This window comes from Mustelus asterias, chromosome 4 (genome assembly GCF_964213995.1).
Source record: "Mustelus asterias chromosome 4, sMusAst1.hap1.1, whole genome shotgun sequence".
Classification (NCBI taxonomy): Eukaryota; Metazoa; Chordata; class Chondrichthyes; order Carcharhiniformes; family Triakidae; genus Mustelus; species Mustelus asterias.
In genome coordinates this window covers 73,060,322-73,082,195 of record NC_135804.1, presented here as the reverse complement: position 1 = coordinate 73,082,195, position 21,874 = coordinate 73,060,322, and the positions used below count along the sequence as shown (strand labels likewise).

General features: G+C 45.1%; 1 protein-coding gene across 1 annotated transcript in view; it reads left to right on the top strand.

The window, feature by feature from the left end:
* Positions 1 to 21,874, top strand: part of LOC144492779 (nitric oxide synthase 1-like) — a 342,106-nt gene that overhangs the window by 152,563 nt on the left and 167,669 nt on the right. The window contains exon 16 of the mRNA XM_078211199.1: positions 15,431 to 15,605. Within this exon, the coding sequence (XP_078067325.1) occupies positions 15,431 to 15,605 (175 nt within the window). The remainder of the gene's footprint in view (positions 1 to 15,430; positions 15,606 to 21,874) is intronic.

Below are 21,874 nucleotides of genomic sequence, written 5' to 3'. Positions count from 1 at the left end.
CATAGAAACCCTACAGTGCAGAAGGAGGCCATTCGGCCCATCGAGTCTGCACCGACCACAATCCCACCCAGGCCCTACCCCCACATATTTTACCCGCTAATCCCTCTAACCTACGCATCCCAGGACTCTAAGGGACAATTTTTAACCTGGCCAATCAACCTAACCCGCACATCTTTGGACTGTGGGAGGAAACCGGAGCACCCGGAGGAAACCCACGCAAACACGAGGAGAATGTGCAAACTCCACACAGACAGTGACCCGAGCCGGGAATCGAACCCGGGACCCTGGAGCTGTGAAGCAGCAGTGCTAACCACTGTGCTACCGTGCCACCTACCGAGGTGGTTAAGAAGGCGTATGGTGTGCTGGCCTTTATCAATCGAGGGATTGGGTTCGGAGTCCGGGGATAATGATGCAGCTGTATAAAACCCTCGTCAGACCCCACTTGGAGTACTGTGCTCAGTTCTGGTCGCCTCATTACAGGAAGGATGTGGAAAAGATTGAAAGGGTTCAGAGGAGATTTACAAGGATGTTGCCTGGATTGAGTGGCATGCCTTATGAGGATAGACTGAGGGAGCTCAGTCTTTTCTCCTTGGAGGGACGTAGGATGAGAGGAGACCTAATAGAGGTATAGAAGATGTTGAGAGGCATAGATCGGGTGGACTCTCAGAGGCTTTTTCCCAGGGTGGAAACGGCTGCTACGAGAGGACACAGGTTTAAGGTGCTGGGGTGTAGGTACAGGGGAAATGTTAGGGGGAAGTTTTTCACACGCAGGGTTGTGGGCGAGTGGAATCGGCTGCCGTCAGTGGTGGTGGAGGCAAACTCAATAGGGTCTTTTAAGAGACTCCTGGATGAGTACATGGGACTTAATAGGATGGAGGGTTATAGGTAGGTCTAGAAGGTAGGGATATGTTCGGCACAACTTGTGGGGCCGAAAGGCCTGTTTGTGCTGTAGTTTTTCTATGTTTCTATGTTTTTAATGTGGATGGCCCGACTAGAGAGGGGGCAAAACTTGACCTCCTCTTGGGAAATAAGGAAGAGCAGGTGACAGAAGTGTTAGTGAGGGATCACTTTGGGACCAGTGACCATAGTTCTATTAGTTTTAAGATAGCTACGGAGAATGATAGGTCTGTCCCAAAAGTTAATATTCTAAATTGGGGCAAGGCCAATTTAGATGGTATCAGGCAGGAACTTTCAAAAGTTAATTGGGGGAGTCTGTGGGAAAGAAAAGGGATGTCAGGGAAGTGGCATGCTTTCAAAAGTGTGTTAACCAGGGTTCAGGGCAAACACATTCCTCTTAGAGTGAAGGGCAAGGCTGGCAGAAGTCGGGAACCCTGGATGACTCGGGATATTGAGGCCCTGGTCAAGAAGAAGAAAGAGGCACATGACGTGCATAGGCAGCTGGGATCAAGTGCATCTCTTGAAGAGTATAGGGGGTGTAGGAGTAGTGTTAAGAGAGAAATCAGGAGGGCAAAAAGGGGACACAAAATTGTTTTGGCAGATAAGGCAAAGGAGAATCCAAAGAGTTGCTACAAATACATAAAGGGCAAAAGAGTAACAAGGGAGAGAGTAGGGCCTCTTAGGGATCAACAAGGTAATCTTTGTGCGGATCCACAAGAGATGGGTGAGATCCTAAATGAATATTTCTCATCGGTATTTACTGTTGAGAAAAGCATGGATGTTAGGGAACTTGGGGAATTACATACTGATGTCTTGAGGAGTGTACATATTACAGAGAAGGAGGTGCTGGAAGTCTTAAAGCGCATCCAGGTAGATAAATCTGCAGGACCTGATAAGGTATATCCCAGGACGTTGTGGGAGGCTAGGGGGGAAATTGCGGGTCCCCTAGCCGGGATATTTGAATCATCAATAGTAACGGGTGAGGTGCCTGACGATTGGAGAGTGGCAAATGTTGTGTCTTTGTTGAAAAAGGGCTGCAGGGAAAAGCCTGGGAACTACAGGCCAGTTAGCCTCACATCTGTGGTGGGTAAATTGTTGGAAGGTATTTTGAGAGACAGGATCTGCAAGCATTTAGAGATGCAAGGACTGATTAGGGACAGTCAGCATGGCTTTGTGAGTCTCACAAATTTAATTGAGTATTTTTGAAGGGGTAACCAAGAAGGTAGATGAGGGCAGTGCAGTTGATGTTGTCTACATGGACTTTAGCAAGGCCTTTGACAAGGTACCGCATGGTAGATTGTTGCATAAAGTTAAATCTCACAGGATCCAGGGTGAGGTATCTAAATGGATACAAAATTGGCTTCTTGACAGAAGCCAGAGGGTGGTCGTGGAGAGTTGTTTTTCAAACTGGAGGCCTGTGACCAGCGGTGTGCCTCAGGGATCAGTGCTGGGCCCACTGTTATTTGTCATTTATATTAATGATTTGGATGAGAATATAAGGGGCATGGTTAGTAAGGTTGCAGATGACACCAAGATTGGTGGCATGGTGGACAGTGAGGAAGGTTATCTTCAATTGCAGCGGGATCTTGATCAATTGGGCCAGTGGGCTGACGAATGGCAGATGGAGTTTAATTTAGACAAATGCGAGGTCATGCATTTTGGTAGATTGAACCAGGGCAGGACTTATTCAGTTAATGATAGGGCATTGGGGAGAGTTACAGAACAAAGAGATCTGGGGGTGCATGTTCATAGCTCCTTGAAATGGAGTCACAGGTGACAGAGTGGTGAAGAAGGCATTCGGCATGCTTGGTTTCATCGGTCAGAACATTGAATACAGGAGTTGGGACGTATTGTTGAAGTTGTACAAGGCCACACTTGGAATACTGTGTGCAATTCTGGTCACCCTATTATAGAAAGGATATAATTAAACTAGAAAGAGTGCAGAAAAGATTTACTAGGATGCTACCGGGACTTGATGGATTGAGTTATAAGGAGAGGCTGAATAGACTGGGACTTTTTCCTCTGGAGCGTAGGAGGCTGAGGGGTGACCTACTAGAGGTCTATAAAATAATGAGGGGCATAGACAAGGTAGATAGTCAATATCCTTTCCCAAAGGTAGGGGAGTCTAAAACTAGAGGGCATAGGTTTGAGGTGAGAGGGGAGAGATACAAAAGTGTCCAGAGGGGCAATTTTTTCACACAGAGGGTGGTGAGTGTCTGGAACAAGGTGCCAGAGGTAGTAGTAGAGGCGGTGTTGTAGGTAAATAATACCTCTGAGACTAGTCGTGAGTCAAAGTACAGTGGTTTATTTTCACAACCGTGTGGGAGAAGTCCAATCCCTAACGCAGTCTCTAGACTTCTCGCCGAATACAAGTTAAGAGCAAATATTTATACATATATTTTCGCCCCTGGTCATGTCCGCATTTTCTCCCGATTATTGCTGCCTCGGCGGTTCCGTCCTTCACGTAGTTCATGTAATCATAGCCATCTCAAGGCTGTCTGTTCTGTCACCTCTATGTGGCGGACATCTGTGGTTTGTTTATCCAGCATACAAGATTATAAGTTTGCACAAGTTAACTGAAGTACAAGGGCCTATATAATGAATATGTATGAATCTATTATCATACAATCACAGAAAGCATACATGTAAGCTCCACTGTGGAGAAGTACATAATATAAAAGAACACAAAATGGATTCCAGCTGGATTAGCCATATTCCTGAACACAACTCGCTGGGAAAATCATAAATTTGTGTACAACAGCAGGTTAAAGTCCAACAGGATGTTTTGGTAGCAAATGCCATTAGTTTTCGGAGCGCTGCTCCTTCGTCAGATGGAGTGGATATCTGCTCACAAATAAGGCACACAGAGACACAAAATCAAGTTACAGAATACTGATTAGAATGTGAATCTTTACAGCTAATCAAGTCTTAAAGATACAGACAATGTGAGTGGAGGGAGCATTAGGCACAGGCTAAAGAAATGTGTATTGCCTCCCGACAGGACAGCCAGTGAGATTCTGCAAGTCCAGGAGGCAAGCTGTGTGGGTTACAGATAGTGTGTCATGAACCCAAGATCCCGGTTTCGGCCGTCCTCATGTGTGCGGAACTTGGCTATCAGTTTCTGCTCAGCGACTCTGCGCTTTCGTGTGTCGTGAAGGGCGCCTTGGAGAACGCTTACCCAAAGATCAGAGACCAAATGCCCGTGACTGCTGAAGTGCTCCCCCACAGGAAGAGAACAGTCTTGCCTGGTGATTGCGTGGTGATTGGTCATTATCTCACGTGAGAACACCATCTACCAGGTACACGGTACCTACTCTTGCAACTCACCCAACGTTGTCTACCTGATACGCTGCAGGAAAGGATGTCCCGAGGCATGGTACATTGGGGAAACCATGCAGATGTTACGACAACAGATGAATGAACACCGCTCGACAATCACCAGGCAAGACTGTTCTCTTCCTGTTGGGGAACACTTCAGCGGTCACGGGCATTCAGCCTCTGATCTTCGGGTAAGCGTTCTCCAAGGCGCCCTTCACGACAAACGACAGAGCAGAGTCGCTGAGCAGAAACTGATAGCCAAGTTCCGCACACATGAGGATGGCCTAAACCGGGATCTTGGGTTCATGTCACACTATCAGTAACCCCCACAGCTTGCCTCCTGGACTTGCAGAGTCTCACTGGCTATCCTGTCTGGAGACAATACACATCTCTTTAACCTGTGCTTAATGCTCCCTCCACTCACATTGTCTGTATCTTTAAGACTTGATTAGCTGTAAAGATTCGCATTCTAATCAGTATTCTGTAACTTGATTTTGTGTCTCTGTGTGCCCTGTTTGTGAGCAGATATCCACTCCATCTGACGAAGGAACAGGGCTCCAAAAGGTAATGGCATTTGCTACCAAGTAAACCTGTTCGACTTTAACCTGCTGTTGTTAAAACTCTTACTGTTGTTGTAGGGAAAAATCCCTTGTACCGGTGCATTCAAGGAAGTCGAGTCGCAAGGCAATGTTCAAAGCGTTTTTCTTTATTGTACAATTACTGGGAACCCAGGGAGACCCCCGTAGCCAGCTTAGAAACAGTGCTTGGCCACGTTGATCTCAATAGTTATACATTTGCTCTGGATATTTATAGGAATCCAAATTCGAGCGCGAACATTTGCTCATACATTTTTACAATACTTATAAAGTGGCCTGTCTGGTCAGGAAGTTCCCTGAGAGACTTTTCAATTTGCATCTGTATGGTGTGTGTCCGTGTTAATGGGACTGCCTGTTCTTGCCCCGGTGTTTTAATGTGTTTCCCATTATCCTCTCGATGTGTCCCCTTATCTAAATCGACCTCTACTGTTTTGTGTCTGTATTCTATGCTTGCGAGATTAGGTGTGAATGTCATTTTGTCCTGCTGTGTGTAGGGGGATTTAATCTAATCTTTTATTCTTTTTATCCTAGTTTATTAAGTTTCTTTGCCTGCTTTGGCCATTTTATTTCTGTAATATTTTATTGACAGTCCGGTTATGCCATATAACCCACTCCAGGTCTTGAGTCGCAGATCTCCCGATCTTCTAGCCAAAGGCCGGTTTAAAATGCAGCTTCGTGCTGTTGCTGGGCAGAATAAGGATCTTTTGTCGGCTTTGAAATTAAAGGTCTCTCAGCTGTGCAGAGGGGGATTTAAACGAATGTCCACTCGGGTGTTCCCCTCTGCATTGTGGGCACGTTATGAATGGTGCCAATCAGTCCAATAAATGAATATGTTTAATGAGGTGAATATTGATGAGATAATAAAAATATGGCTTTTGGAAAATGACCTACTTCACTGTATTTACCCCAGTCCAACGCCGGCATCTCCATATTACAACATCAGGGACAGCTGTTTCTCTTATCTGTTTTGGATACACGAAACCAAGTTCTACAATGCTTTTTACAAATCTCTACATATTACAAAGTTCATTAACCCGTTCCCTTCTTCATTCCCCCCTTTTGGTCAGGGCCGGGCCCAAGCATGGCCCCATGACCAATTTAGAACCAAATGTCACCAGCATATGGGCCCTTCTCCTTTGTCAGGAGGTCTGCCCCTTCTGCCTGTACACTTGCGCCTGGCATAATCCGCGCTGTTACTGTTTTACAACAGGCGTTCAATAATGCTATACAAACACAGCAAACGATTACAATTAATACAATCAATCCATGCATCAGATATGAACCCCACGACCCGAACCATTGCCCCAGCCAGCCCGGGCCCGGGGCTATAATTACGATATTGGTTCCCCTCATCTTGTATTGTCTTCGCCACGTGTTTAATATGATCTGCCAAGCGAGTTATATTCTCTGAAGCATCTGGAATATACGTACAGCATTCGGAGCCAACTATAGCGCATGTTCCTCCTAGCACATAATCAAGTGCCAATCGGTTCTGTAACGCAGTGGTCCGAATAGCTACAACCTCTGCTGATATCTCAGATATGGCCGTGCTCACCTCTTTGAACCCATCTCTAGTCTCATTTGCAATTCTCTCTCGGGTCGAGGCCATTCGTATAAGTTCCTGTGCTGCCTTTGCCATCTCGTAAGGTGGGTAGGCCATCATGAAGACCTGTTCTGTCCCACTAATAGCTCGCTTGGCCCTGAGCAGGTGTATCTCGGGGTGGTCTCGTAAGTCAGTGTAATGGTGAATATAGGGCACCACATATGCCAAATAACACGATCCTGCCCAACTCCAGGGAAGCCACGGGTAGGCATTGTTTCCACAGACAAAATAGGTACCATTATATGCAGTCATCCCGCTTATATAAGCGGAGGAGAGGCTAATCAGGACAGTGGCTGTGGGGCACTGGATTGTGACCTGTTGTACTATGGCCCAAGCGTCATTAGTGACATTAATCTGCTGTATACAGTCGCTACGGCCAACAGGTATGGTTCCATTTCTTGTCGGGCAGATTTCTTTTCACAACGAAGTAGGGTGGGGAATCTGATCTGTCATAGCTGGGTTGGTAATGTTTCTTAAAGGTCGATAAAGTACACCCTCTGCCCCCTCGCCCTAAAACAACATCACTGTTGCTGAGATTAAACGTACCCTGCATGGTGGTACCTGATGGAGTTTTGAATGTCAGTTTCCTTGTCCCTTCCTGGGTTCCATACTGATTTAAAATCTATTCTATCATTTCCGGAGCTGATAAAGGGATGGGGAATAAAGGATTTCCTCCCTTTCCTCCGTGCGTGGGAATGTGTGAACAGACCCAGCACTTGCTCAGATTTGATCGTGATGAAGACATATACACAAAGGTGTTTCTAGAGGACTGGTGCAATGACTGCGTAGATCGGTCAAGTCTCTTGCTGAGGTACCCATCCTCCTGAATCCTCTGCCTTTGTTGGGCACAGGTCCCCCCTGGTTCCTCAATTAAGCACTGGAAACTCCAGCTGCACCAGGTTACATTGCATGGAAGTTCCCAATCACCTCGCCCCTCCAACAGGGTTGGCAACATGGTACGGTTAAGGGATCCTGAGCAACGGTCCCTACGGGTTACCTCCCAGGGGTCTATCCCATGTGTCGGGTGGTTACAATAGACAAAGTCATAGTTCCAAAGATGTTTACGGTAGTTCGTCCCTAAATCCTCACAATTCCATCTATACTTTCTCTCAGTGGCTGACAGGGGCAGGGTCATGAGAAGCAGCAAAAGAAGCATCCGATCACTTAATAATAACCCGCACGACCGTTATACAGTGGTTCAAAGGCTGTACCGCCTGCGCGCAACTTTACCGCGCACCCGATCAGCTTGCTTGGAGGTCAGTCGTTGTCTGTTTATAACTGCATTTGGAGTATATCACATATTTTTCCAATTAGTTCCAGCATATTCTTTCAACTGAGTCCAATCCAGACGCCCCTGCCTTGCATATCTATGCAGGCACAGATGTCTCCGCTGATGATAACCTCATAGGGGCCATTCCATTTGAGGGCGAACCTAGGTTTCCACTAGGATGCGACTTCCCGCTGTTGGGACATCAGGGAGCATTTCAAGCTCTCTCTCCGGGTCTCTTATTTCCTGATTGTCTTTTACCAATTTGCGCATCCCTTTTAGTTGGGTGCTTAGTTCCAAAACATATCTCCTGATTTTATCTTTTAGTGGACCTCCATCGGTCCCACCTGTTCTGATGCTTTCGGGTAATTGCATCGCCCGTCCTGTCATTAGTTCGTAAGGGGTTAATCCGGTTGTCTGGTTTGTGGTAGCCCTTAATCTCATTAGTATAGTGGGCAATACCTATATCCACATTTTTCCCGATGTTTGTATAGCTTTAGCGAGTGCATTATACATTTAATTACATATCCCCCTTCCATAGAAAGCTTAGTGTGAATCAAATAACACTTTGCACTGACTTTTTGGCTGCAGTTGGACATCCATTCATTTGTATATAATCTGACCAAAAGACATTGCTTTCCCCATTAAAATCACATGCCCTACAGCTCCGATCTTTATATGATGTACTCTCCCATTATATCTAATTTGATCATTTGTTTGCGTGCAAGCGCCACATTACAGCACTTCACAAAATGCCACTCCCTACCTACAAAGAAGTGCATTCAAATGCCCTAGCACCAACATTTAGCTTGGAATAAATAGCCTTTTCTCCTCCAGAATTATGTTTGTATCAATACACAATATATATGATATAAAATTGGTTAAGGCTTTTCAGGATTTGATTTTATTCTCGGGTCTATATGGCAGTGCTTATACTGTATAATAATCGAGTGGCAGTTGTATCATGCTGCTTTACACGTCATAACTTACACAGTGGAAAAGGATCTTGGTAGTTGCAGTGCAGATTTGCAGTGGACCGAGAAGATTGAGCATGTGGACATTAGGAAAGAGGATGTGTTGAAGCTTTTGAAAAGCATCAAGTTAGATAAATCGCCGGGACCAGATGGGATGTACCCCAGGTTACTGTGGGAGGCGAGGGAAGAGATTGCTGAGCCTCTGGCGATGATCTTTGCGTCGTCCATGGAGACGGGAGAGGTTCCGGAGGATTGGAGGATTGCGGATGTGGTTCCGTTATTCAAGGAAGGGAGAAGAGATAGCCCAGGAAATTATAGACCAGTGAGTCTAACCTCAGTGGTTGGTAAGTTGATGGAGAAGATCCTGAGAGGCAGGATTTATGAACATCTGGCGAGAAATAGTATGATCAGAAATAGCCAGTACAGCTTTGTCCAAGGCAGATCATGCCTGACGAGCCAAATTGAATTTTTTGAAGATGTAACTAGACACAGAGACGAGGGAAGAGCGGTAGATGTAGTTTATATGGATTTCAGCAAGGTGTTTGATAAGGTGCCCCATGCAAGGCTCATTGAGAAAGTGAAGGGGCATGGGATACAAGGGGACATTGCTTTGTGGATTCAGAACTGGCTTGCCCACAGAAGACAAAGAGTGGTTGTAGATGGGCCTTTTTCAGCATGGAGGTCGGTCACCAGTGGAGTGCCCCAGGGATCTGTTCTGGGACCCTTGCTCTTTGTCATTTTTATAAATGACCTGGATGAGGAAGTGGAAGGATGGGTTGGCAAGTTTGCTGATGACACAAAGATTGGTGGTGTTGTGGATAGTGTAGAGGGATGTCAGCAGTTGCAACGAGACATAGATAAGATGCAAGACTGGGCAGAGAAGTGGCAGATGGACTTCAACCCAGATAAGTGTGTGGTGGTTCATTTTGGCAGGTCGAATAGGATGAAAGAATATAATATTAAGGGTAAGACGCTTGGCAGTGTGGAAGATCAGAAGGATCTTGGGGTCCAGGTTCATCGGATGCTCAAAGCAGCGTCGCAGGTGGAGGCTGTGGTTAAGAAGGCGTATGGAATACTGGCCTTCATCAATAGAGGAATTGAATTTAGAAATCGGGAGATAATGCTGCAGCAGTATAGGACCCTGGTCAGACCCCACCTGGAGTACTGTGCCCAGTTCTGGTTGCCTCATTACAGAAAGGATGTGGAAGCCATAGGAAGGGTGCAGAGGAGATTTACAAGGATGTTGTCTGGATTAGGTAGCATGCCTTCTGAGGATAGGTTGAGAGAGCTCGGTCTTTTCTCCTTGGAGAGGCGAAGGATGAGAGGTGACCTGATAGAGGTGTATAAGATGTTGAAGGGTATTGATAGAGTGAATTCTAAGAGGCTTTTACCCAGGGCTGAAATGGTTGCCACAAGAGGTCACAGGTTTAGGGTGCTGGGGAGTAGGTACAGAGGAGACGGTAGGGGTACGTTTTTCACTCAGAGGGTGGTGGGTGTGTGGAATCGGCTGCCGGTAGTGGTGGTGGAGGCGGCTTCGATAGGGTCTTTTCAGAGACTTTTGGATAAGTTCATGGAAGTTTGTAAGATAGAGGGTTATAGGTAAGCCTCGTAGATAGGGACATGTTCGACGCAACTTGTGGGCCGAAGGGCCTGTTTGTACTGTAGCTTTTCTATGTTCTATAACTGTGATATCCAAACCCTTTTAATTTAAGTTGTTTCTGTTTTTAAACTGAGCTCCAGATCAAATCCCCCGCACTCTAGGAAAATAACATGCGCCAAATCAAAATCAAAGTAGGTACAATACATACTAGTTAATTGATTAGAAACGTTTCAGTTGGTTTTTTAACTAGCCAGATTTTAAGCTTTGCAGTGTTTTTATATTTGGCAAACCTTGAACAATAGATGGCACATGAAATTCCAACGGCAGTACATAATTTTAACCAGTTACAGAATACCAAGCTATCAGACGTTCGTAAATCACTATATTATGTGGACCTTAATATTGCATTCTAACTGGGCAATTTGTATTGGTGTTGGTCTCCAGAAGTTAGTACAGTAGTCAGGTTTTCCTTTGGATGGGCGAGTCAGAACTATCATCAATGTTAGACGATGTAATTTGTTGCATGTTAACGAAACAACATAATACAAGCCTTGAATTTCATATTGGTCCAAATGTTAGTTGAAACTCGTAAAAGGACTGATGGCCAGTTGATGGCAACACAAGTTCCAACAATTCATGGTGTTACAAAGTTTAGCAATGTTTGGCAACAAATGCAGATTTAAAATACTTAACGACAACATCGTTATCTGCATTAACTACTGAGGTTTTAATTGATTAATCTCCTGCTGGAACTTGGAGTAATCAGAACTATGATTAATTTCATCAACTTGATATACTTTAAACTGACTCATAGACAGTATATTTACCTCATTCTTTTGTTCCTGCTTTTCGACTTCTCCACAAAATTACTTATTTTCTTCTCTTAACTTCTCAACTAACTCTCTTATAATTTCTACTTCAAGACAAAGGAAAGAGCACATGGTTCCTTCCAAGGTTTAAATCTTTTCTGAACATTAAAACATTAAAGAAAGTAAAACATTCAAAGAGAATACAGAATGTTGATTAAGACGGTCACTTTAATTCTTCTTTCTTCCAAACTGTAATTAAACTCAAAACAGAAGTAAATTCAAGAAATCTTATCACTTTCATCTTTAACAGTTTTAACACTTCCCCGGCCCCCCGAGGCTAAACCAAGATGCAAAGCACTGCATCCACTGCCTGTAACAAACACTCCACAAGAACAAACAGGCTTCAACAGCCCCTGCTCTCAATCGCACTATCGTAAAATTTCAACTGGGGGAAAGTAATTTATTAAACTCGCACACAGAGAAGCAATTCACTTTGATCTGCTGTACCCTATTCCACCACATGAGGCTCTCGATCACACAATTACATCCTCTCTCTTTCTCTGCCATACAGAGCCAGTGCCTGCTTGTTTCTTTTAACCCTTTACTCCCCTCTTTGGTCTATCACACTGCAGACCAACCAATTTAACCTGATTTGAGTCCCTTCTGTCTTTGCAGCGACACTGGGTCTATTCCACCAATCCTGCTCCTCCTGTTCATCCCTATCGGTATTTTGGAACAACATTGGCAAGCCAGATACCTCCGGTTTTTTATCTTTCCTTTGTTCGGCTTGCCGTTCTAATCCTTTTTCTCGGTCTCGCCTTTTCCTTTGCAGTCTCTCTTGTTCTGCTCTCTCTTTTGTCCTTCTCATACTTCTCGCATTCCCACTTCAACATTTCCCAAGTTTTAGGGTTTCCCTCATTATCGCATTCACTGATCCCTCTCCTACGTGCATTATTCCCCTCATAACTGTTTTGTTGTGGTAATTCTGCTCCAGTTAGTGGGAGCATTCCCTAATATCCTCTGAATCTCTGCTTTAAACTGGGTGAAGGGTGCCTGTTGGGCATCTATCTCCGATGTTAGGGCGACTACATGTGTCCACCGTCCCCCACTATAATCCTGTGCTGGAGGAGCGACAGGTCCACCTGCTACCTGCCTCCACTTATCCGCTGGACAGGCTGCCCTGACCAGCTGGTGTACGTCTCTCAGGTGTAATTGGTGTCCTACCCAGATTGTATCCAATTCTTCCCAGAATTTAGTGTTTGCGCTTCTAGGTTGTAATTTACCCAGGGAAGCCATTATTTGCTGTCTCTCACCTGGGGTGAAGGGTTTATAATTTGCCTTTGGCTGCGCATCTGTTCCCCCTTAGGTTACTGGCACTAAGTTGTGTTCTAGTGCTTCCCATTCCTCTGGAGGAGCGGTTGGTCCCTGTTGTGTGGACTCAAAAGGAGGTAGAGGAACAGTTTCCCCTCTCCATTGCTTTTCTTCTCTCAGATGATTTTGTTTCTCCAGTTCCCTTACTCTGGATTCTAATTCTCTAATCTTTTCTTTATCTTCACTCCACTATATAGTAGAGGCGACTACTTGCTCAATTAGTCCAGCTAACTGATGTATTAACAATACTTCTTTCTTCTTTGTTAAACACACACAGACACACATGGAAGCTTCCAACATTTTAATTTTTGCTTTGTCATCAACCCATTTCTTACCCAAGACTGAGACCTGTTCAGTTAATCCGGCCAATTGGTAAACTAAGAGTCCTCCAATTTTCTTAGTTCTGTCTTTCTTTTCCTTTTTCAACCATTTTTGTTGTTGGTCTAGCGGGTGGGCTGAATCCCACCCCCCTTTGCTCATCTGTTTAATGAGTTCGTCCCTCTTAGTCATATATTCGTTTATCAGGGACCCCGGGGGTCCCCACTGTCCTTGTCCCGCCATAACACCGATAAGTTTATACTCACTACCTGGAGTCTTCAATTCTCCCTTCTCGCTCTCCCCTCCTAGATCGCTCTTATCAGAATCCGGCAACACCGGTCTTGGGGTTGGATCAGAATCCCCCAGTGTCCCGCTTACACCATTAAGCCAGCTTTTACATGAAGGCTTTTCCTTCTACTCCGGCGATCACTCACACAGTCTCTTTCTCACTCATGTCTGAACATCACGCCTCAGGCAACCTTTTTCCAGACTCTACACCCACTTCAATTGCCTGACCATCGCGTGGGGGATTTCCCCTCTTAACAACCGGTCTAAGGCTGCGTGTTAAAGTCAATTGCCTCCTTGTCCGTATGTGCTCAGTTCAGACGTCTTTCATTCTCACACTCTCTCACCACAGATGATCACCCACTGTATTTTGACCCACCCTATTAAGTTCGCTATTCTATTCCGGTGTCCCAGTCTTGGCCATTCGGCCGGTCCCGTAAACAGATCCCGGGTTTTGGCACCAATTTGTTGGAGGTAAATAATACCTCTGAGACTAGTCGTGGTTCAAAGTACAGTGGTTTATTTTCACAAGCTTGTGGGAGAAGTCCGATCCCTAACGCGGTCTCCAGACTTCTCACCAAATACAAGTTAAGAGCAAATATTTATACATATATTTTCGCCCTGGTCACGTCCGCATTTTCTCACAATTATTGCTGCCTCGACGGTTCCGTCTTTCGAGTAGTTCATGTAATTGTAGCCATCTCAAGGCTGTCTGTTCTGTCGCCTCTATGTGGCGGACATCTGTGGTTTGTTTATCCAGCATACAAGATTATAAGTTTGCACAAACAAGTTAACTGAAGTACAGGGGCCTATATAATGAATATATATGAATCTATTATCATACAATCAGAGAAAGCTCCACCGTGTTCAACAGAAGTACATAATATAAAAGAACACAAAATGGATTCTAGCTGGGTTAGCCACATTCCTGAGCACAACGAGCTGGGAAAATCATAAGTTTGTGTACAACAACAGGGACAGCTGTTCCTCTCATCTGTTTTGGATACACGAAAACAAGTTCTACAATGCTTTTTACAAATCTCTACGTATTACAAAGTTCATTAACCCGTTCCCTTCTTCAGGCGGGTACAATTTTATCTTTTAAAAAGCATTTAGATAGTTACATGGGTACGATGGGTATAGAGGGATATAGGCCAAATGTGGGCAATTGGGATTAGTTTAGGGGTTTTAAAAAAAAGGGTGGCATGGACAAGTTGGGCCGAAGGGCCTGTTTCCATGCTGTAAACCTCTATGACTCTATGAGATTATCTGCTCATTATCACATTACTGTTTGTGGGATCTTGCTGTGTTAAAATTGGCTGCTGCATTTCCGACATCACAATGCCTTCTGTAGTAGTGAATTCCACATGTTCACCGCCCTCTGAGTGAAGAAATTTCTCCTTATCTCAGTCCTAAATGTCCTATCGTGCATCCTGGGACTGTGACCCCTTGTTCGAGACACCTCCAGTCGGAGAAAGCAACATTCCTGCATCCAATCTGTCCAGCCCTGTCAGAATTTTATCCATTTCAATTATATCTCTTATTCTTCTGAATTCAGCAAGTACAAGCCCAATCAACCCAATCTCTCCTCATACGACAATCCTGCCATTCCACAGTCTGGTGAACCTTCGCCGCATTCCCTCTATGGCAAGGATATCCTTTGTTAGATAAGGAGACCAAAACTGACCACAATATTCCAGGTGTAATCTCACCAAGGACCTGTCCAACTGCAGTCAGACATCCATGCTCCTGTACTCAAGTCTTCTTGCAATGAATACCAACATACTATTTGTGTTCCTGCTTGCTTTACCTCCATGCATGCTCTCAGTGATTAGTGTACTATGACACCCAAGCCCCTTTATATATCAACATTTCCCAATCTATCACCATTTAAATAGTACCCTGCTGTTCTGTTTCTCCATCCAAAGTGAATAACATTTACCCACATTATACTGCATATGTCATGTATTTGCCCACTCGGTCAACTTGCCTAAATCACCTTGAAGTCTCTTCATCTCACCACTCACATTCCGACCAAGTTTGGGGTTTGAAGAAGAGGTGGGGTTTGGGTTTGAAGCGGAGGCGGGGTTTGGGTTTGAAGCGGAGGCGGGGTTTGGGTTTGAAGCGGAGGCGGGGTTTGGGTTTGAAGCGGAGGCGGGGTTTGGGTTTGAAGCGGAGGCGGGGTTTGGGTTTGAAGCGGAGGCGGAGGGCCCAGTTTGGATTCTTTGAGGAGAGGGGGAATGGGAGCAGAATTAAAAGAGAGAAGCAACACCTGAAGAGTGAGAACTGTTAACAGTATCAGCTAACATGGAAATGATTGCCGTCTCCATCTGTGTCTCATTGATTAATGCACCTGAGGTAGAGAGTTATCGTGTGATTTTGATTTCTGCAGGTTTGCAGTCTTTGGCCTGGGTTCACGTGCGTATCCACATTTCTGCGCCTTTGCCCGTGCCATTGACACAAGACTTGAGGAGCTCGGGGCAGAAAGAATCCTACCAATGGGGGAAGGAGACGAGCTGTGTGGGCAAGAGGATCTCTTCTGTGTCTGGTCCAAGAACATTTTCAAGGTTTGAGTGAATGACTGACAGCCTCTCTATTTGACAATTTATTCTATCAGTCACATCTCATGTTACCTGTCTTCCTGTGCATATTCTTTTCAAAGGCCACCTTGTCTCATGGATAAATCTTACATTTTTTTATTATTCTTGGGTGAGAATGATGATGTTAAAAGAGAGGTGAAATGGGTGGAACGAGGTGGAATCTTCAAAGAGGAGGAAGTGCCAGAGGTGACACAGTGGTTACTAGTGCTGACTCAAAGTGCCAGGGACCCGGGTTCAATTCCGACCTTGGGTATCTGTGGAGTTTGCATGCTTTCCCCGTGACTGTGTGTGTTTTCTCCAGGTGTTCCCACAGTCTCAAGATGTGCAGGTTAGGTGGATTAGCCATGGTAAATGTGTGGGGATAGGGTGGGTGGGTGGGTTTGGGAGAGTCAGTGCAGACCTGATGGGCCACATGACCTCTTTCTGCGCCGAAGGGTACTGTGGTTCTAGGGGTAGGGGGTCAAGCCAAGTTGTGATCTCGTGATGAGTGCCACGTCGTCATGTCAGTCTTGACGGGGTCGAGTGGTGGAAGCTGTAGCCAAGTGAGAGACTTCATTAAAAAGGAAGATGTCACTGCTCAGCCAGTTTCCCAGTAAGGCCGTGATGTCAATTCAATCATCCTTAATAAGATCATGGATGGCAAGATGTTCACAGGTGAATGGAGTAACAGAACTATAGGTGATCCAAAAAGAGGAAACAGCAGGGAAATGAATGTCAGGGCTCCTGGAACGACATGAGAGATAGAAATAAAACAAACCTTCTCCCCATAACTGCACATTCTTCATTTTCAGATGATCATCCAACTCCCTCAAAGCGTTGATTGACTCTGCCCCCACCACACTCTGTCAGTGCATTCCAGGTCCTAGCCACTCAGTGTGAGAAGGAGTTTCTTATTGTGTTGCTGTTGCCAATTACCTTAAATATGTGTCCTCTGATTCTCAGTCCTTCTCCAATGGGAATAGTTTCTCCCCATCTACTCCCCTTCATAATTTTGAACACTTCTATCAAATCTCCTCTCAACCTTCTCCAAGGAGAACCATCCCAACTTCTCCAATCTATCTTTAAAACTGAAGTTTCTCATCTCTGGAACCAGCTTTGCGAATATTTTCTGCACTCTTTCTAATGTCGCCACCTCTGTCCTGAAGTCTGACACCGAGAACTGGACACAATGTTCCAGTTGAGGCTGAACCAGAGTTTTATACAGGTTAACGTGAGCTTCTTGTCCTTCTTAAAACCTCAGATACTGTATGCTGTATCAACCTGTCCTGGAACCTTTAATGATTTGTTATATGTACACCCAGATCCATCTGCTCCTGCAACCCCTTTAGAATTATTTGATATTGTCTCTTTATCTTCAACGAATCCATGTTCGCTTTCCTTAATTAATATGCATCTGCCTAAGTGACTGTTATTCTTTTTCCCGAATTATCCTTTCGAGAAGCTCCCCACCACTGAGGCTAAGCTGACATAGAAACATGGAAACATGAAAAATAGAAGCAGAGTCGACCATTCAGCCCTTTGAACCTGCTCCGCCATTCATTTTGATCATGGCTGATCATCAAAATCAATGTCCTGATGTCGCCTTCCCCTTATTCCTTGATCCCTTCAGCCCCAAGATCTATATCTAATTTCTTCTTGAAATCACACAATCTTTTGGCTTCAGCTACTTTCTGTGGTCGTGAATTCCACACAGTCACCACTCTCTGGGTTTTCCCCCTTATTCTCAAACTATGACTCCTACCAATGGGAACATTCTTTCTGAATCTACCCTGTTTAATCCTGATAGAATTTTATAAGTTTTGATGAGATCCCCTCTCATTCTTCTAAGTGAATACATTTGGATACAGTGCAGAAGGAGGCCATTCGGCCCATCGAGCCTGCACCGACAACAATCCCACCCAGGCCTTATCTGCTCAATGAATACAATCTGAACCAATTTAGTCTCTCCTCAGATGACAGACCTGCCATCCTAGTAATCAGCCTGGTAAACCTTCGCTGCGCATCCTTCCTCAGATAAGGACAACAAAAGTGCACACACTGCTCCAAGTGTGGCTTTAGCAATGCCCTGTACAATTGCTGTAAAACATCACTCTTTCTATACTCAAATGCCCTTGGTATAAAGGCCAACATACTATTCCAGCATCCACAGTAATTTGCTTTTACAACATAACATTTGCCTTCTTTACTGCCTGTTGTACTTAGTGCACTTACTTTCAGTGACTGTCGCACGAGAACACCAAGGTCTTTCTGAGTATCCACCTCTCTCAATTTACACCAATTCAAATAATAATCTGCCTTCCTATTATTCCTGCCAAATATGCCCACTCAGCCTGTCTCATCCTCCCATCCAACTTTGAATCATCTGCAAATTTGGAGATCAATTTACGTCCCTCTTCCAAATCATTCATCAATAATGTGAACAGTTGGGGTCCTAGCACAGATCCCTGAGATACCCCAATCGTCACTGTCTGCCAATCGGACAAATGCCCACTTATGCCAACTCTTTGCTTCCTATCTGCTGACCAGCTTTCGATCCAAATAAAGACACTACCACAATCCCATGCGCTTTAACTTTACATAGTTGTCTACAATGTGAGACCTTGTCGAAATCCTTCTGAATCATTGAATCCCTACAGTGCAGAAGGAAGCCATTCGGCCCATCGAGCCTGCACCGACAACAATCCCATCCAAACCTTACCCCTTTAACCTCATATATTGCCCTGCTAATCCCCCTGACACTCAGGGACAATTTAGCATGGCCAACCAACCTGACCCGCACATCTTTGGAGCACCCGGAGGAAACCCACGCAGACACGGAGAATGTGCAAACTCCACACAGATAGTGACCCGAGGCTGGAGTTGAACCCGGGTCCCTGGTGCTGTGAGGCAGCAGTGCTAACCACTGTGCCAGCGTGCCGACCCAGAAACATTGCTCACACTTAGCTGTGAATCAGTCCTGGTGTCATCCTTGATGGAAAGGAGGACGTGTTCAAGGGACAGTTCCTAGTCAGTGACAATATGCTCTGTTTAGCCTGAAAGATAAGAACTAAAAACCATTTTGCCAATCCTAAAGCCACCCCACAAACCACATGTGAACTCCAGGCTTAAAGCCCAAATTCCGGTCCCCCGACCCGAGGCATAAAGCCTAAATTCCAGTCCCATGGCCCCACAGGCATAAAGCCCTCAATCCCACATTAGAAATATCCCTCACTTTCTATGCTTTTTAGCTTTGACAAAGGATCATCTGGACTAAAAACTCTCCTAACAGATGCTGCCTGACATGCTGAGATTTTCCAGCATTCCTGCATCAACCCTGGCTAGTTGTGCAAGAATTTTATATGTTTCTATGAAACTCCCTCCTCATACTTCTGAAATCCAGCGAACATAATCCTAACCAACTAAATCTCTCCTCATATGTCAGTCCTACCATCCCTGGAATCAGTCTGGTAAACCTTCTCTACACTCCCTCTATTGTAAGAAATTCTTCCACAGAGAAAGATATCAGATAAAGATATCAAACCTGCACAGTTGTGGTCTCCCCAAGGCCCTGTATAATTGCAGCAAGACATCCCTTCCCCTCTACTTGAAGTCTCTTCCTCTGAAGACCAACAAGTTGAGCCGAAGGGCCTGTTTCCATGCTGTAAACCTCTACAACTCGATGACCATACCTATAACATATTTGCCTTTTTTACCACCTGGTGTATCTGCATGCTTTCGTTCAGTGACTGGTGTATGAGAACACCCAGGTCTTGTTGCCCTCTTTCAATTTGTAGCCATTTAGATAGTCGTCTGCCGCCTTGTTTTTCTACCTAAGTGGATAATCTCACATTTAGCCACATTATACTGTATCTGCCGTGTATTTGCCCACTAACTTAGCTTGGCCACACTGAAGGATCTCTGCATCCTCCTCACAGTTCACTCGCCCATCCAGCTTGATGTCATCTGTAAATTTGAAGACATTACATTAAATATAGGTTGGTCCAGGGTGTAATGCTGGTGAACAGGAATGTAACATTTGCAATTCTCCAGACCACTGGCACTACCCTGGAGTCTAAGGAACAACGAACAGTACAGTTTGGGAACAGGCCTTTTGACCCACCAAGCCTGTGTCGGCACATAACGCCATCCTAACCTTTTGCCTGTATGTTGTCTGTAACCCTCTATTCCCTGCCTATTCATATATCTGTCAAGATGCCTCTTAAATGTTGCTGTTGTATTTATTTCTACTACCTTCTCTGGCAGCGCATTCTAGGCACCAACCATCCTCTGTGTAAAAAGCTTGCCTCTCTTATCTCCTTTAAACTTTCCCCCTTTTACCTTGAACCTATGTCCCCAATAATTGACATTTCTACCCTGGGGGAAAAAACTCCTGACAAATAAGTTCTTTGTGTCGGTCTTCACGGTGGAAGACACAAATAGTTTGCCGAATATTAGAGATCGAGAGTTGGTGGGAGGGAGGTCCTTAATACAATTACTGTTACTAAGGAGGTGGTGCTTGGTAGACTAATAGGACTGAAGGTAGACAAGTCCCCGGGCCCGGATGGAATGCATCCCAGGGTACTGAAAGAAATGGCTGAGGTAATAGCAGATGCGTTAGTAGTAATTTATCAAAATTCGCTGGACTCTGGGGTAGTGCCGGCTGACTGGAAAACAGCTACTGTTACGCCGCTGTTTAAAAAAGGAAGTAGACAAAAGGCGGGTAACTACAGGCCGGTTAGCTTAACGTCCGTAGTTGGGAAGATGCTAGAGTCCATTATTAAAGAGGAAATAACAGAGCACCTGAATAAGAATGGTTCGGTCAAGCAGACGCAGCATGGATTCATGAAGGGAAAGTCGTGTTTGACGAATCTACTGGACTTTTATGAAGATGTCACTAGTGCGGTTGACAGAGGGGAACCGGTGGATGTGGTGTTTTTAGATTTCCAGAAGGCGTTCGATAAGGTGCCTCACAAAAGGTTGCTGCAGAAGATTGGGGTACACGGAGTTAGGGGTAAGGTGTTGGCGTGGATTGAGGATTGGCTATCTAACAGGAAGCAGAGAGTTGGGATAAATGGGTGCTTTTCTGGTTGGCAGTTGGTGACCAGTGGCGTGCCGCAGGGATCGGTGCTGGGGCCTCAATTGTTTACCATTTACATAGATGATCTGGAGGAGGGGACTGAATCTAGGGTATTCAAGTTTGCTGATGACACGAAGGTGAGTGGGAAAGCGAATTGCGTGGAGGACGCGGAAAGTCTGCAGAGAGATTTGGATAGGCTGAGCGAGTGGGCGAGGATCTGGCAGATGGAATATAACGTTAGCAAATGTGAGGTTATCCACTTTGGAAGAAATAATAGTAAATTGGAATATTATTTAAATGGAGAAAAATTACATCGTGCGACTGTGCAGAGGGACCTGGGGGTCCTTGTGCACGAATCGCAAAAACTCAGTCTGCAGGTGCAGCAGGTGATCAAGAAGGCGAATGGAATGTTGGCCTTTATCGCGAGGAGGATAGAATATAAAAGCAGGGAGGTCTTGCTGCAACTGTACAAGGCACTGGTGAGGCCGCAACTGGAGTACTGTGTGCAGTTTTGGTCCCCTTATTTGCGAAAGGATATATTGGCCTTGGAGGGAGTGCAGAGAAGGTTCACCAGGTTGATACCGGAGATGAGGGGTGTAGCTTATGAGGAGAGATTAAACAGATTGGGTTTGTACTCGTTGGAGTTTAGAAGGATGAGGGGTGATCTTGTAGAGACATATAAGATAATGAAGGGGCTGGATAGGGTAGAGGTGGAGAGATTCTTTCCACTTAGAAGGGAAACCAGAACTAGAGGGCACAGCCTCAAAATAAGGGGGGGCCAGTTCAGAACAGAGTTGAGGGGGAACTTCTTCTCTCAGAGGGTAGTGAATCTCTGGAATTCTCTGCCCATTGAAGTGGTGGAGGCTTCCTCGTTGAATATGTTTAAATCACGGGTAGATAGTTTTCTGATCGATAAGGGAATTAGGGGATATGGGGAGCAGGCGGGTAAGTGGAACTGATTCGCTTCAGATCAGCCATGATCTTGTTGAATGGCGGGGCAGGCTCGAAGGGCCAGATGGCCTACTCCTGCTCCTATTTTTTATGTTCTTATGTTCTTAATCCATTCTGTCTATACCTCCCAATTTTGTAAACTTCTATCAAGTCACCCCTCGGCCTCCGACGTTCAAGTGAAAACAAACCAAATTTGTCCAATCTTTCCTCATAACTCATACCCTACAAG